Source organism: Nilaparvata lugens, chromosome 10 (assembly GCF_014356525.2).
Source record: "Nilaparvata lugens isolate BPH chromosome 10, ASM1435652v1, whole genome shotgun sequence".
Taxonomy (NCBI): domain Eukaryota; kingdom Metazoa; phylum Arthropoda; class Insecta; order Hemiptera; family Delphacidae; genus Nilaparvata; species Nilaparvata lugens.
The window spans coordinates 32,302,820-32,318,450 of NC_052513.1; the positions used below are offsets into that span (position 1 = coordinate 32,302,820).

Here is a 15,631-nt window from a genome sequence, read left to right on the forward strand (position 1 = left end):
ACCCTTTTTTAAAACTTTTATTCACATCATGTTTCAAAATATTCCACACATTTTCAAGTGAGTAGAAATGACATTCACTCAAAATTTACTCACTTGAAAATGGCATTAATGAGTTGAAACATATTGTGAATAAAATCTAAAAAAAAATAGGTACTTAAATTCTTAATTCCCTTATTTAAAAGCTACTTACTACAGCTCTTTAATAGCTAGCTACTGTATATATTTTTTATTATATTATTTACTGAGAATGTCTCGGTCTTGGCCAGCAGGGAGGAGGAGGGAACAGCTTTTTATCCTTTTCCATTTTTAATTTGTCTTCAAGTGTTTTTAATTCTCTCTATCTCTAAAACCCACTATCTTACTATATTTAGACCAAACAAAAAATTGGTCTCATCAGTAGTCTATCTCACTCAGATTATTCATTCATTTTCAAAGATAGGACAATTTAAAGGTAGATAGACAGATAGATAATGCTAAACCTTCATATCGTTGCGAATTCGATGATACACAACTGAAGAATTGAGTGAGATTTAACGCTCTCTCTTATCTATTAATGCATCTACTACATTGAATTGAAACTGACTTTGGTTCGTTCAATCGAACTGCATTACCATCTCAATATAGATTGTCAACTCCCTTAAACATCTCAACACAAGTTGTCAACTTCAAATCTCAATTGAAGTTGAACCAAATTCGAAACCTAAGGAACAAATTTTAATTGGAGAACTCACTTGAAATGTCAGTCTTATCGTCCAGTAGAGCTGATAAAAGTCATGTTGGTCACACTGTTTTTCTCTATCTTCATTTCCAAGACGTTAATTTAGTCTCAGTTTTGATGGAGAAATCCAAGAGCTACTTCCTACGTAGTAATTAAATTAATTGCTTCTCTAGCCATGAATAAAATCTTTAGAGCTCGCTTATGAAGTTCAACTTGTGGCATTGAAATCTTGGAGGAAGATGATCTATTTCTCTTCTTCAAATTCATAACTCCTATTCCCACTACTATCTCACTATAGTATGCTAATTGTATGCTATATCTATTAATCTGCTCTATGTTGTACGCTATAGTGCCTATCGCACTGAAATAGATGTAACGTTGTATGCATAGTTTATTAACAAACATCCTAGACACAATTAATATTGTAAAAATTAGGAATTAATTGATTCAGTCAGGTCTACAATATGTAGCATTCGTTTATTCAGAGGGACATTTCAAATTTCAATTCATACTCAAAATTCAATGGAATTGTCCGCAGCCTATACCGCCTAATCCGCCTGATAATGATCATCAAGTTTATGTACCAATTTCCACTAAAATTGACTTTGTGCAACATAAACTCGGTACACCGATTGGAAAGATGACTGCCTAAGGCCATCTCCATGAACTGATAGCTTCAAAATCACTTCTTGCTGCTTTGGAACCATTCACCTCTCGCTATACAAGTCTAGGGCGCAAGTGGCATCATCCTAAAAAAATGACATCCCAAAAATTCTAGAATAGAATATCAACTTCATTTTTCATGGTAAATTTCTCTCAATTGTCAGCCCAGTTTCTATAATTTTCACTATCTTCTCCTACATTCTGCTTTGTTTTTCTACTCAATTTCGTTTTGTCTTCTCCACTTATACTCTTGATACATTTCACTCTCGTTTTCCCTTATTCCTGCTGTCATATTCTTCTCTCCCTCCTATTTCATACGATTTCTTCCCCCCTGCCATCTTCACATTCCATTTTCTTCAAAACAGACTTATCCAATTCTATCTTTATCCGTATTGTACGTTTCCTGTTTGTATTGGTTCTCCCTACCCTCTACTACCTTTACGTCTGTATTAATTTCTCATTCTGCTTCCGTGCCTCCAATTCGTTGCTAGGCTTCATTCATTGATTATTAGATTCAAAATTGTATCATGGAAGTGCTAGTTATGATTGATGAATACAAGTTGACCACGCCTAGAGAAAATTGGAAGAAGGAGGTTTATAGGATAGGAAATACAATTTGCAAATTGGAAAAAGGAGATTAAGTTGGTTATTGATGCAGATAGATATCAGATAGAAAATTTGCTATTGGTAGCTTAGATATTCAATTTTATAAAAGAGGGGATAGATATACCTATACACTTTGAACTTTTGAGACAGGTACTAATAGTTAATGGAAATTGGTGATTTATTGTGATTTGCAATTATGAACTGAATAATCAAGAGAATCTAGTTGGGAAAGTTATCTCAATCAGGAGACAAGCTGGTGCAATTTCCAAGTTATTCAATTGGAATCATGACTAATTAACTCAAGTACTGTCATTTCAATTAGGTAATTACTGGGCGTAGTCATTACAAACCAATTACATTATCATGTTCCCTTGACTACCCTTTCAAATCAGGGAAAATAATATTACATTAACAATTTCTCAAAGCACCCTTCTAAGTTTGTCTACCATAGTTGAGCTGGTGATATTTTTTGGTAAATTATTTAAACAAATTTGACAGTCTCCAGAGAAACTGTAGAATTGTTCTATGGTTTCTATTTTCATAGTAGGCCTAGTATTATTCCATTCTATCATCATTCAATTCATTAATTTGACATTTGACATGAATAAAAAGCAATCAACGCTGATGACATTCTTTAATTAGATTCCAAAAAAATATATAAAAGTAATAGATTTTATGCAATGCACCTAAAATGATGTATCCTAGGAATCTTCATTCTATAGAAGTATTCATACGAGTATTAATGAATTAGATAGATAATAACATAGTATCATCTCTATAGTAATGTACCCATTTGCCTGGGAAAATTCTATGATTATCTCCCAAAATTTGCAGTCTATATTTTTGGGCTATTGCATTCCAGTAAATTAATTTATTAATTCTAGACATATTTCACTTACTAGCTTCTGCTTACAGTTCTCAACAACGCTCCTAAAAATCGGCAAATATTAAGTTGAAGATTTAATACAAAATTGACTTTCAAATCATCTCTAAATAGATTATGTGAGAAACTCTGACAATCAATTGCGGAAATAATTTTTGGCAATCAAAATGTATCAATGAAATACCTCAGATGGAACATTTTTGGAACTCAAGTTTTATCTAAGTTGAACTCTTTTTTAGATCAAAGTGTTGGTAGTGATCAAACTATGTCTGTTGAAAATCCTTCAAGAAGACATTAATAAGTGGAACAGTTGTGACAAAATTCGAACCTAAAATGGCAGAAATATGTACCAATAGATTGAATGTTGTTGTATCTTATTCAATTCAAGACGAGAGACTCGAATTGACAAAATAAACAACAAAACGTAATTTTACTAACGACAAGACAATCTCAAGACTGAGTTTTCCAGAACATTATCAATTCTAAGATTTAGATTATCAATATTGATGTGCCCTCTAGATTCACAAAAGTATACTCTCTCAAGATAAAAAGTTACGAAATACGTGTGAATCCCATGCAAATCAATGTGAATCAATTCATTCTAGCAACCAATCAGAGCAAGAGTTATAAAATGAAACAGTGAACAAATTTTGAAAAACAGTGAACTTTCATCGTTTATAAGTGATTGAACTATCGTTGAGCAGTTATTATAAAAATTAACTCCAAGGCTTCATTCGAGATACTCAAGGAACTTTAATATTGGGAGAGCCAAAAATCTCTGGTGAGAAGAATTGTAACAACATTCAACTTTTAGTTGGAAAGTAAGTGAAAAATACAAAACAATCGAACAATTAGGTGCAAAACATGGGACAAGGTACTAACAGTTTTTAGAAAGGAGTAACCAAAGGATAATTCAGTTTTCTTTACTTGCTGTTCCTTAGACAATTAGGTACAAGATAAGTCAATCAAACAATCAGGTACAAACAAAGAAAGACTTACAAGACAAAGTACAAGTATTACAAAACAATCGGAGCTTGATTAGGAGCATCGAAGGAGAACAACTCTCTTCTAGATGTAGTTTCTTCTTAATCTTGGTGCAAATTACTAGACAATTGAACAAAATATCAACTAAATCTCTAGTGGAAGTGACAGAAAACTACATTTTCAGTGCAACGATCGAATCAATCAAACAATCCCGTACTATCAAACAAATATCAACAGATTTGCAAGTGAAAGTGACAAAAAACCACAACATTCTGAGTGAAAGGATTGAAATAATAATTTTATACAATTCTCAAAACAAGGTACCTATACTTGGATAAAAATCAAGGTAAAAGATCCGAGACAATCAATTTTCCAGACCAACCAATAGACGCTCTAGTTTGAGTTTTTTCTTGTACATTCACTGGGCAATCATTCACTTGTACATTCACAAGGAAATCAAACAATCAGGTGAAAAAAGTACACTTGAATACAAAGAAGAAACACTTGGGTGCAAAACAAGGTACACTTGGAAACAAAGCAAGATACTTTGAAACAAACAATTTTACATAGAAGATTGAAGAAGGGCCAGCAGTTTTTTACTTGTCAACGATTTTTCAGTGACAATCACACCCCTCTCATGCGTTTCAGTTGTTACCCCGTTCCTAACTCTTCAAAATGAAGTCAGCTGACACCGACAAGGACCGTCAGTCTACGTCAGTCGCTGTCGGCAGATGATTGCGTCAGTTCGGCTGCGTTCTAACTGAAATCACGTGACAACGTGACACGACCGCGTCACAACCAGTTGGGAAATGTGTCATGCGTGCTCTCTGTCATCGGAAAATGTGCCGAACAAAAAATGGAGAACGGACTGGAGAGTTGGGGAGTTCTTTGCGGTCATTGTCGGAGTTCTTGCGTTCGCCTCGTCGGTCGGAGACGCTATGCCGAGGAGGTCGACTGGACGGGAGGCTCCTGAGATGGATAATAAGTTGGTGAGTTTTCAAAAAAAAAAATACTCTTATTTATTATTGATTTTTCTGTGGTAGTAACTCGAACAACATTTTGAGTGCAAGGAATGATCATTATTAAATATTACTTGTTTTGCTCATGATTTCATGGTATATTCTCTTGTTAAAATTATTGTTGTTAAGTCTCTTTTGTGTTTTGTATTCGTATTAACTTGTATTGTGAAGTTACTGCAATACTACACTTTCTTCTTATCACATTAGCCCGGTTGCACGAATAATTCATGAAATTTAACCCTGATTGAGTGCTGATTGAAGACGTCAACCACTAAAAAATCTATCTTCTAAATCAATCAATCAATGTCATTGCTTCACGTGCCATTGAACCGTCATTTAATAACGGTTGAAATTGAGTAACCGTTCATGCAACCGGATTTAATCATTCATAAAATAATATTAAAAATAGAATCAGGAAAATAATTCTGTTTCATGGAAGTCTAGACGTCTGGAGAAACAGGAAAGAGCCTCACAAACACAGGACATATGCAATTATCATATAGCTCATCATTCTATCATCCATGGGCTCTCGAGAAGGAAACAATATAACGATATAGAAACCGTGTATAGAGCTACTGTTTAGAAATTCTTATCATTTCATCCAACATTTTCCCTGTAGTATCCTACAAAGCTTTTAGATTTTCATGAAAAAGTTCCCAGATACATAAAAGCATTGAATACTGTAAACTCCGCTTTTTATTGAGTTTCGTCGCTTCCCCAATCATATTTTCAACCGTACTTTTTAGTATTACTAGTCCAGTGTAATACAAGAACGGATTGAGAATATTTAACAGTAGTTGTATCTATTAAGGAGTTCCACAATATCTAACTGAGATTCTATTCCGTGGGGTCCCATCTGACCGAATCCCAAAAGGTCGAAGAGTATACTTTCCCATATGGTCGAATCCCATCTAGCCGATGAGTCCATCGAGCCGATCAATTGCGACGAACTACAACATTTTTCTATCAAATGGGATTCGACTGTTTGAGAATCGGTCAGATGGGAAAATCAAATCTTCGACCTTTTGCGACAGCTGAGATTTTCGGCCAAATGGGATTACTATTAAAAATTTTCGATCATTTGGGATTCGACCATTTGGGAAAGTACAAGTTTCAATTCTACCATTTGGGATTCTTCAATTTTCGATCTTTTGCGACAAAATAATAATTTCGACCAAATGGGAATCGGTCATTTGGCATGCCACCTTGTATTCCAATGATAGATTATGTACAAATTATAGGCCTATAAAATATTATTCATGGTAGTAAAAATCAATCATGTCCTATCAATTACGAAAGATCCTATCACGCTAAAAAGTGGAATCCACTTGAAATCTGTCAGCATTCCTTATAAATACCACCAAAGATTCTCATCTAAACGGATACTGACGGTTTGAAGTGAATCTCATCATAGAGGATAGTCAATGTTAATCTGGAGCGAACATAGAACGCGTTTGTTTACTTGAAATCTGGGAGAAGCACAAGTCGCTTTGAAATTTACCGCCCGTAAATAGAGTCTCAGTTTACTGATTCCCCCAGTGGGGTTCACTTTAAACTAGCAGTATTCCGCATAAATTGCATCACTGCTACCCATTCAACCAATCCTGACAGTATGGAGTGAATCTCTATAATCTTCAAACTAGCAGTATGCAGCATAAGTGGCATCACTGCTTCCCATTTAATCAATGCTGACAGCTTGTAATGGATCAGAGAATAGCCTGAGTTTAGTTTGGCTTCCGGTGTTGTCAGTCTGTGGGCCGTGGCTTATGTAGAATTACACCCTTCTGTTGTAAGCTGTCGGTGAACGATTGATGGACTATTTTTTGCTGAGGATGATGCCCACAAGGGCTCTAGGCTTGTGCATGGGTAATGAGACGGATGATGCCTACATGAGCTCTAAGGTTGTGCGTGTATAATGAGATGGATGATGCCCACGTAAGCTGTAGGCTTGTGTGTGTGGTTGATTAGACGGATGATGCCCACATTAGCTCTAGGCTTGTGCGTGTGTAATGAGACGGATGATAACCACGTAAGCTGTAGGCTTGTGCATGTTTAATTAGACGGTCGGTACCCACATGAGCTCTAGGCGTGTGCGTGTGTAATGAGACTGATGATGCCCACGTAAATTGTAGGCTTGTGCGTGGGTAATGGGACGGTTACGCCTACTTGAGCTCTAGGCTTGTGCGTGGGTAATGAGACGGATGATGCCCACATGAGCTCTAGACTTGTGCGTGGGTAATGACACGGATGATGCCCACATGAGCTCTAGGTTATGTGCGTGGCTAATTAGACTGATGATGCCCACATGAGCTCTGGGCTTCTACGAGGGTAATGCGACAGACGTTACCTACATGTGCTCTTGGCTTTTGCGTGGGTAATGATAGGGATGATGTCTTCATGAGCTTTAGGCTTGTGCGTGGGTAATGCTAGGGATGATGCCTACTTGAGCTCTAGGCTTGTGCGTGGGTAATGATACAGATGATGCCCACGTGAGTTTGTGAGTTTGTGAGTTTGTGTGTCACCATGAGACGGACGATGATGATTAGAGAGAGAGAGAGTGAACCTTAAGTTGGGTTTCGTACCATCATTTATAGCATTTTAACGGTTATTGGTGAGAGTCTCCCATTATGGAGAGTTGATTGAGTATAAGCAGAGTAAATAAAAGAGTAAAAATACTCTTATAGTGGAGACAATACGAGTAAAATCCAATTTTTTTCATGGGAAAAGGCAATGGTGTTCTAATCAGTAGGAGATTTGAATACTTTTTGGGAGGCTATTGGTGATATTGATTGGAAAGCAGGGTAATCGTGAGGAAACACTGATAGAATTGAAAGAGTAGAGAATCCAACTTTATTACATATTTAAATTGATGAGAACAATGTAATATTTTACATTGATGAGGGAAAGCTTGTTTCAGAACTTCGTCTTTATCAGTCTTGTTTTGATTAAAATTTGGAATATCTAGAGGTTTAAAGAGAAGTTCTAAGTTCCTTGTTATATTCCTAGTTTTTTATCCCTGTTTTTCTTGTACATGCTTTTCTTCTTCTTCATCTTCGTCTTCTTCTTCTTCTTCATCATCATCTCCTCCTTCTTCCTCATCAAATAATCTATTCCTTCCCCAACAGTCTACATCATCAAACTTATCATTATCATCTCCCTTATGCATAGCTTCCTTTTTCTTCCGCTTAAAAAGCGATCTATATTTAACTAGCAGCACCCCGACCAATGCAAGGCTTAGTGCATTGACACTTAACTTGACTCATATTCAGTCTAGCTGCCAAAATTGAGTCAACTCCCCTCTCTACAAAACAACTCTCTCATTTACCAGTTTAAGACCATAGTGCACAATTAGCAGTGTAGAGAACAGTATGTAGTACATTATGTATATACACAGTATGTAGCATGTAGCATATAGACACATATATTACAATGAACGAACATTGAACTTGACTGCAAAAATTTTAGTTAGTCTCCGCCTCCCCTCTCCACACAAATGAATTAATCATTCTCACTGAGTAACAACATGTTGAACAAAATTTAATCAGATTCACTTCATACTGTCAGCATTCTGAATAACAGAATTGTTAACAGAATTCCAAGCATTGTCAATCCTGATAGAAACTCACTATAGCCTAGATAGAGCAGTGTGTAGTACAATAATTTGTACAGCATATATTATATACGAAGTTGAAGTATAAAGTTTAAAGAATATTAAGTTTGTTTTTTTTTGGTCCTGCTAAATTATTTCTTTTACATGTGAATATTTCCTATTTCAGTGATAATAATGTGAAATATATTTCTTCCATGTTTGGTTTTGAAGCATCTAAATTTAAAAATCTACTTTGTGAAAATAATTAAGTATTCTGTGGAGTGAAAACTACAAGACCTGTATAACCTTATCTTAATTTGGGAGAGGAATAGCACAAGGTTACATTATTTTTCTCTCCCTATCATTTCTAGGATATACTCATTATATGAATCAATCAATTAATAAAGTACTTGAATTAATCCACAAAACATTGAGCCATTTTCTCCTACATAGAATTCAACACTTTCATATACAGTAACTGAACATTATGAAAAAAATCATGTTTTTGGACTCAGGGGACCTTGGAACGTATAGAAAACTTGAAATAAAGGTACCTTAATTTTTTTTTGGAAAGCAATACTTTCCTTACCTATTGTAATAGGGCAAGGAAAGTAATGAAACGTATAGAAAACTTGAAATTAGGGTACCTTATTTTTTTTGGAAAGCAATATTTTCCTTACCTATGGTAATAGGGCAAGGAAAGTAATAATTCATTATAAATAATAGAAAAGGAAAATTATCACTTTTAATATTGTATTGTATTGAACAAGCGTTGTGATTTCTTACTGGTGACTCGAGCCTTAAGCCCTGCACACACAAATCGATTTTTGTTCGTACTATATTTTTCCGTACTTATGAATTCTATCAGATTAAACGGAACTTGACATACATCATCTGTTTGAAATCATCTGTTTAATTCAATAGAATTTATAAGAACGAAAAAATATCATACGAACAGAAATCGATGTGTATGTAGCTAGCCATTTGTCCGTTTGTGTGTAAGTCGGTTACTTTTGATTGGTTTTATCAATCAACGTCATATTTTTAATATATTTTCTTTGAACCTTCATAATCCATAGTCTATACTCCTTACAAAATTACTTCAGACTTAGGAGGGACATGCGCAGCAAAGAAGGCATACAGAGGTAGAGACAACAGCGGTGATGTTGCCGTTCTGAAACGGCAAGCATTCTCCAATTTCTAGTGAGTATTCAAGCGCTCATGATAAACTTACAAAGTTTCCTCTCTAAAAGCCTTCAGTCGACTGACTCTAATCGACAAATTGGCAACTGCGCTTCTACCTTTGACTCTATCCATCACAGTGATTGGCTGATCTCCCCTCATTCCTCTTTACCGCATATTTTTCCAAGTCAAAAGTTATTTTGTACGTAGTATTGTTCGTTGGGTCGAAATCGGTACGGTACAATAGTTCATTAGCGAGTTCTCTAGCCTGGGGGGCTTACTAGTATTTTAATGTATGTACAGTATAAATAAGAATACAAATCTCAGTACCCTTTTAAATTATTCATATTAAAAGTAGCCCTAAAGAAAAAAGATTGTATGTACAGTCATAGAGACACAATAGCGTAAGTAGATATCCCATGGTATAGGGCGTTCATGTCGCAACTTTTACTGTTATCTCAAGCCGATTACTGTCGATTTTTACTGTTTTGACCGGGTAAGAGTTTATGAACGGCACAATATGAGAGACTATCAGTGTCATAAAGCTTCACAGGAAAGAACTAGTGGACTATCAGCTTGAGATAACAGTAAAAGTTGCGTCATAAACGCCCTATACCATGGGATATCTACTTATGCTATTGTTTCTGTATGGTACAGTGTATTGTCTGTGCAGTGTGTTTCTTCACAGTACAGTATACGACGATGATGCTCAATAAATTAGTACCAAATCCCAGTATATATTGTTCAGTTTATGTGAAATATACTAATAGCCTATACAATACTGCATAGTACCAAAGTTAGTAGACAAAGTTATTTCTGTCTACTAACGTTGGTATAGTCATAGAGAAACAATAGCATAAGTTACAATAGAAACAATAGCAAATACATAAGAAACAATAGCATAACTTACGCTATTGTTGCTCTATGGTATAGTACAGTATTCAAACATTCTAAACGTTGGTATTCAAACGTTGGTATAGTCATAGAGAAACAATAGCATAAGTTACAATAGAAACAATAGCAAATACAAATACCTAAGAAACAATATAGCATAACTTACGCTATTGTTGCTCTATGGTATAGTACAGTATTCAAACATTCTAAACGTTGGTATAGTCATAGAGAAACAATGGCATAAGTTACAATAGAAACAATAGCAAATACATAAGAAACAATAGCATAACTTACGCTATTGTTGCTCTATGGTATAGTACAGTATTCAAACATTCTAAACGTTGGTATTCAAACGTTGGTATAGTCATAGAGAAACAATAGCATAAGTTACAATAGAAACAATAGCAAATACAAATACCTAAGAAACAATATAGCATAACTTACGCTATTGTTGCTCTATGGTATAGTACAGTATTCAAACATTCTAAACGTTGGTATAGTCATAGAGAAACAATGGCATAAGTTACTATAGAAACAATAGCAAATACAAATACCTAAGAAACAATAGCATAACTTACGCTATTGTTGCTCTATGGTATAGTACAGTATTCAAACATTCTATTTCGAACATCCAACTCAACATACGTTCACTGAACGCTCTTTGATAATATAATTTGAGGTTATGTCAGCGAGCCTCCACAATTCGCGGTTTCCGACCTTCGTTTTAATGATGTCGTTGATAGGGGCGATGTGCGATGAGCGACATCTTTTTTATTCCAGTAGAATGTTGTTCTGGCATGGAGCCTGTTGCGAGTAATGTCGTGTGACACAGATTAAAGGCAGATTCCCACATATCAGTGTACGTTTTCGCTACAGTGAAAATAGGAGTATAATTCCCATGAGTTCTAATGGGACTATTCCCACTCAGCCTGGACGAGCGTGTATGAATAGTTCCAATAGAAGTTATGGGAATCATATTCTCATTGTGCCGGACACTTTCACTGATATTGATATATGGGAATCCAGCACAGAGGGCAGAGGAAACTTATACTATTGTCCTATTCATCGTTATATTCTATGGTTAGGGCGTGAGAGTGAGTACCGGTTGCACAAAAACCGGTTAAATCTTAACCTTAATTGGAACCGTTTTGGGCATAAAGCCTGTGGTACTTTTCTATAAGTTGTATAATTCAATGATTAACTAACTAAATGAATAAACCTTGATTGATTCCACGAGAACCAATTAGAGAATGTCGTTTAGAAAAGACGGCTTCTCTGATTGATTCTCGAGAAATTGATCAAAGTTAAAATTTAACTGGCTTTTAACCTGGCCTTAGTGTTGAGATTGGAGACCACTAGTAGTTGGTGTAATTGGTGAGCAGTTTACCTCTTGATTTGACTTTAAGTTTTGTAAGGAATTTAGGACATGCCTTGAGCCCCATTTTGGCGGAGGGCTAACTATTTGATTTGAATTGAGTTCTTGTGAGTAGTATAGGACGTGTATTTATTGTACCTTTGGCATGAACATTGTATTGTCTCATTGAACATTGCATTGGAAATATTATTTTATCAAATTGATAGAATTGATGTAATTGAGTTCAATTAATGTCAAATCAATGATGTCATGAGTTATTAGATTCATAATTAATAATACTAATTGATTATATGTCAATTCATAGGAAAATAATGTTATGATAATGGTAGAAGGGAAATGGAAGTAGATTCCTCTTGAATTTTATAACCTTAATTAATTCCACGAGAACCAATCAGAGAAGGCTTTTTAGAAAAGACGGCTTCTCTGATTGGTTCTCGAGAAATTGATCACAGTTAAAATTCAACCGGCTTTTAACCTGGCCTTAATGTTGAGATTGGAAACCACTACTAGTTGGTGAAATTCGTGAGCAGTTTACCTCTTGATTTGAGTTTAAGTTTTGTAAGGAATTTAGGACATGCCTTGAGCCCTACTTGGCGAAGATTAACTATTTGATTTGTATTGAATTCTTGTGAGTAGTATAGGACGTGTATTTATTGTACCTTTGGCATGAACATTGTATTGTCTCATTGAACATTGCATTGGAAATATTATTTTATCAAATTGATAGAATTGATGTAATTGAGTTCAATTAATGTCAAATCAATGATGTCATGAGTTATTAGATTCATAATTAATAATACTAATTGATTATATGTCAATTCATAGGAAAATAATGTTATGATAATGGTAGAAGGGAACTGGAAGTAGATTCCTCTGTAATTTTATGACAGAAGGGAATAAAGAGGGAACTACAAGAAAAAGGGGAAAAGAAGAATGATGTGAAGAACAAGAGAAGTTGTGTTAGTTGATGGGAGAGAGAATATGGAAATGAAGGAAGACAATAAATAAAAAGCCAAAGTGAAACTCCTGGGGTGATCTCTCAACAGGTATCATATACAGAATATAAGCCCATATTTATGCTTTATATCTAGTATAAGAAATAAATCCACTCATTAATTTCTAATGGCTGAAAAAGCTGCGTACCTTCTTGGTTCTCCAAGACTACAACAGAACTTTTCAGGATTGCATATATCCATTGTCAGGCTGATCGCCAAAATTCGAAAAAATCGGCAGAAGAAGATTGATTTTTTCGAAGAAGACGATGATGAAAATAAGTAAATGAAGAAGAGAAACCAAGAAGGAAAATATCAAGAAGGAAAGCACCGGTAAGTAAAGCCCCATGCATGCTACAACATGGCAAGCCTGGGCGTTGTCAGAATTGTGTATACTGTATTTTGGAGCAAGGAGATCCCCTTGCATAACCTAAACAAACCCAACAAAAACAAGCAGGCAAAGATAAAAAAGTCGTAAATCTAACGACGTCTGGGTGTCTCTTCGCGGCTATCCTGCTGGGCAGCTATCACCAGCGACAGTAATCGTTCTTTCCCCTCCCCCTTTATCCACTCACTATCTACTGATAAAGTTATTGACGACCTTCAAAGGGGAAAACAACATGGAAGAGGAGAGAAGGGCAAATATAGGAGGAAGAAGGAGTAGAAGATGATGGAGAGGAGAAGGAGTAGGAGGAGGAGTAGAAGGACGAGGAGGGAGAGTAGAGAGTAGGAGTAGTAGGAAGAGGAAGAGGAAGAGGAAGAGCAAGAGGAAGAAGAAGCAGAAAAAGAAGAAGAAGACAAAGAAGAAGAAAAAGAAGAAGAAGAAGAAGATGATGATGATGATGATGATAGTGGTGGTGGTTAAGGTGATGATGAAGAAGAAAAATACGGAGAAGAGAAAGAAGAAGGAGGAGAAGAAGAAAAAGAGAAGAAGAAGAAGAAGAAGAAGAAGAAGAAGAAGAAGAAGAAGAAGAAGTATAAGGAGGAAATTATAACGATGGGAAGAAGAAGGAGTAGGAGGAGGAGTAAGAGTAGGAGGAAGAAGAGGTGGGAAAAAAAGGCTGGTGGAGAGGAGAGAGAAAAGTTGTGGAAGAGAAGAGTGATAAGAAATATAAAAATGGAATATATGAGGATTACATGAAGATAGAAAGCATGAAAATTAATAAATTCATGTTTTATAAAGCATGAAAAGTATGTAACCTAGGAAAACGGAGCACAAGAAGCATAAAAGGAGGAGAAAGGAGGAGGGGAAGGTGGAGGAGGATGTGGAGCAATGGAGGATGATGAAGATGTGAAGAAAGTGGAGGAATAAGAGGTGGGGAAAAGAAGAGGATGGGGAAGAGGAGAAAGGTTGTGAAAAATGAGGAGAAAAGAGATAAAAATGGAATCATGGAGGATTACATGAAGATAGGAAGCATGAATATTAAGAAATGTAGGAAAACGAAGCACAAGAAGTAACGTGAGAGGAGGAGAAATGAGGAGGAAATGGCGGTGGGGGATGAGGAGCAGGTGTAGGAGGAGAAAGTTGACAATAAGAGGATGAGCCACAAATGGCGACCATGTGCTCTCCTAAAATTTAAAAATTGTAGATATATGTTATTTGTTGCAACACGTGCTCTGAACATATTGTATTTAGGAATATGAACGCTCGAAGAGCTAGAATAATAAGAAGAACCGTTTCTCAAAACTATTGAGAATGCATTTGAATAGCTTACCTAGCCAGATGACTGGGGTTATTATTCTTTTCAAAGTAGTTTGAGACAAAATCATTCTTTCATAGAAATTTGCTAACAGCATTCCTAACGTCAGTCACAGACACGTTTACAATAGAAACCACATGGCCCACTGTGCTTTGTGTCAACCCTTGTATATATCTATAGCATAAGTTGATGGCAGGTGAATGAAGTTTGTGAATAGCGATATAGATATATAGTTAGGAGAGAAGTAAATATAGATATTTAAGTTAGTTTACAATGTAACCACGTGGTTAGCATATGCTACAATTTTACCACGTGGTCAGCATATGAATATTATTGAAGCAATTATTTGATGATCAGTTATTTGAATGGTGATCACATAAAACGATGAATATGATATATGAGTAAATGTATTTATAAATTAGGGCGTGAAGTAGATTAGGCTATATGTATAAAGTATTCAACAAATAATGTTGTACAATAAATTATAATTCAATAATTATTATAAGCTAATTAAGTTAGTTGAATCCGAATTCATAGGCTAAGGACAAATTTGTAAATAGAATAAATTGGGTATATTTGATTGAAACAGGTTGACAATGAGTATAAGAAACCTGCTTAATTAATTAAGTAATAATTGATTGGTATCTTATTAATTTGATTTATTCAACTCGATTGTAATGATTACTGTATGACATTGTATTTTGTTCATTTCATGTATTTATTATTGAAGTATTTGCTATATTAGATTTATAAGATTGATTAGCCTACTGTATTAATCAAATCAATGCATTCAATTGTCAGTATCCAAACTTCAGAGTTTAAATATTGATAAAATATATGATATCATTTGTTTTAATAATGAAGGGGAGCCATAGTTTAAAATGATTTAACATAATAAACATTATAGTGAATTCAAATTGATATTTGAATCCAGTTTGTTAGCAGAATATTAGCTGATGAGTTTGAGGGTAGGCGGAGCTAGAGGGCGAAGGGTGATGAGGGGTGGAAAATTGTGGTTCTAGTATA

At 35.3% G+C, this 15,631-nt stretch overlaps 1 protein-coding gene across 1 annotated transcript in view; it reads left to right on the forward strand.

Annotated features, from left to right (window-relative positions):
• Positions 1-4,227: 4,227 nt before the first annotated feature.
• Positions 4,228-15,631, forward strand: part of LOC111050290 (matrix metalloproteinase-2) — a 192,666-nt gene continuing 181,262 nt past the window's right edge. The window contains 1 exon segment of the mRNA XM_039437242.1: positions 4,228-4,843. Within this exon segment, the coding sequence (XP_039293176.1) occupies positions 4,664-4,843 (180 nt within the window). The 5' untranslated portion in view covers positions 4,228-4,663.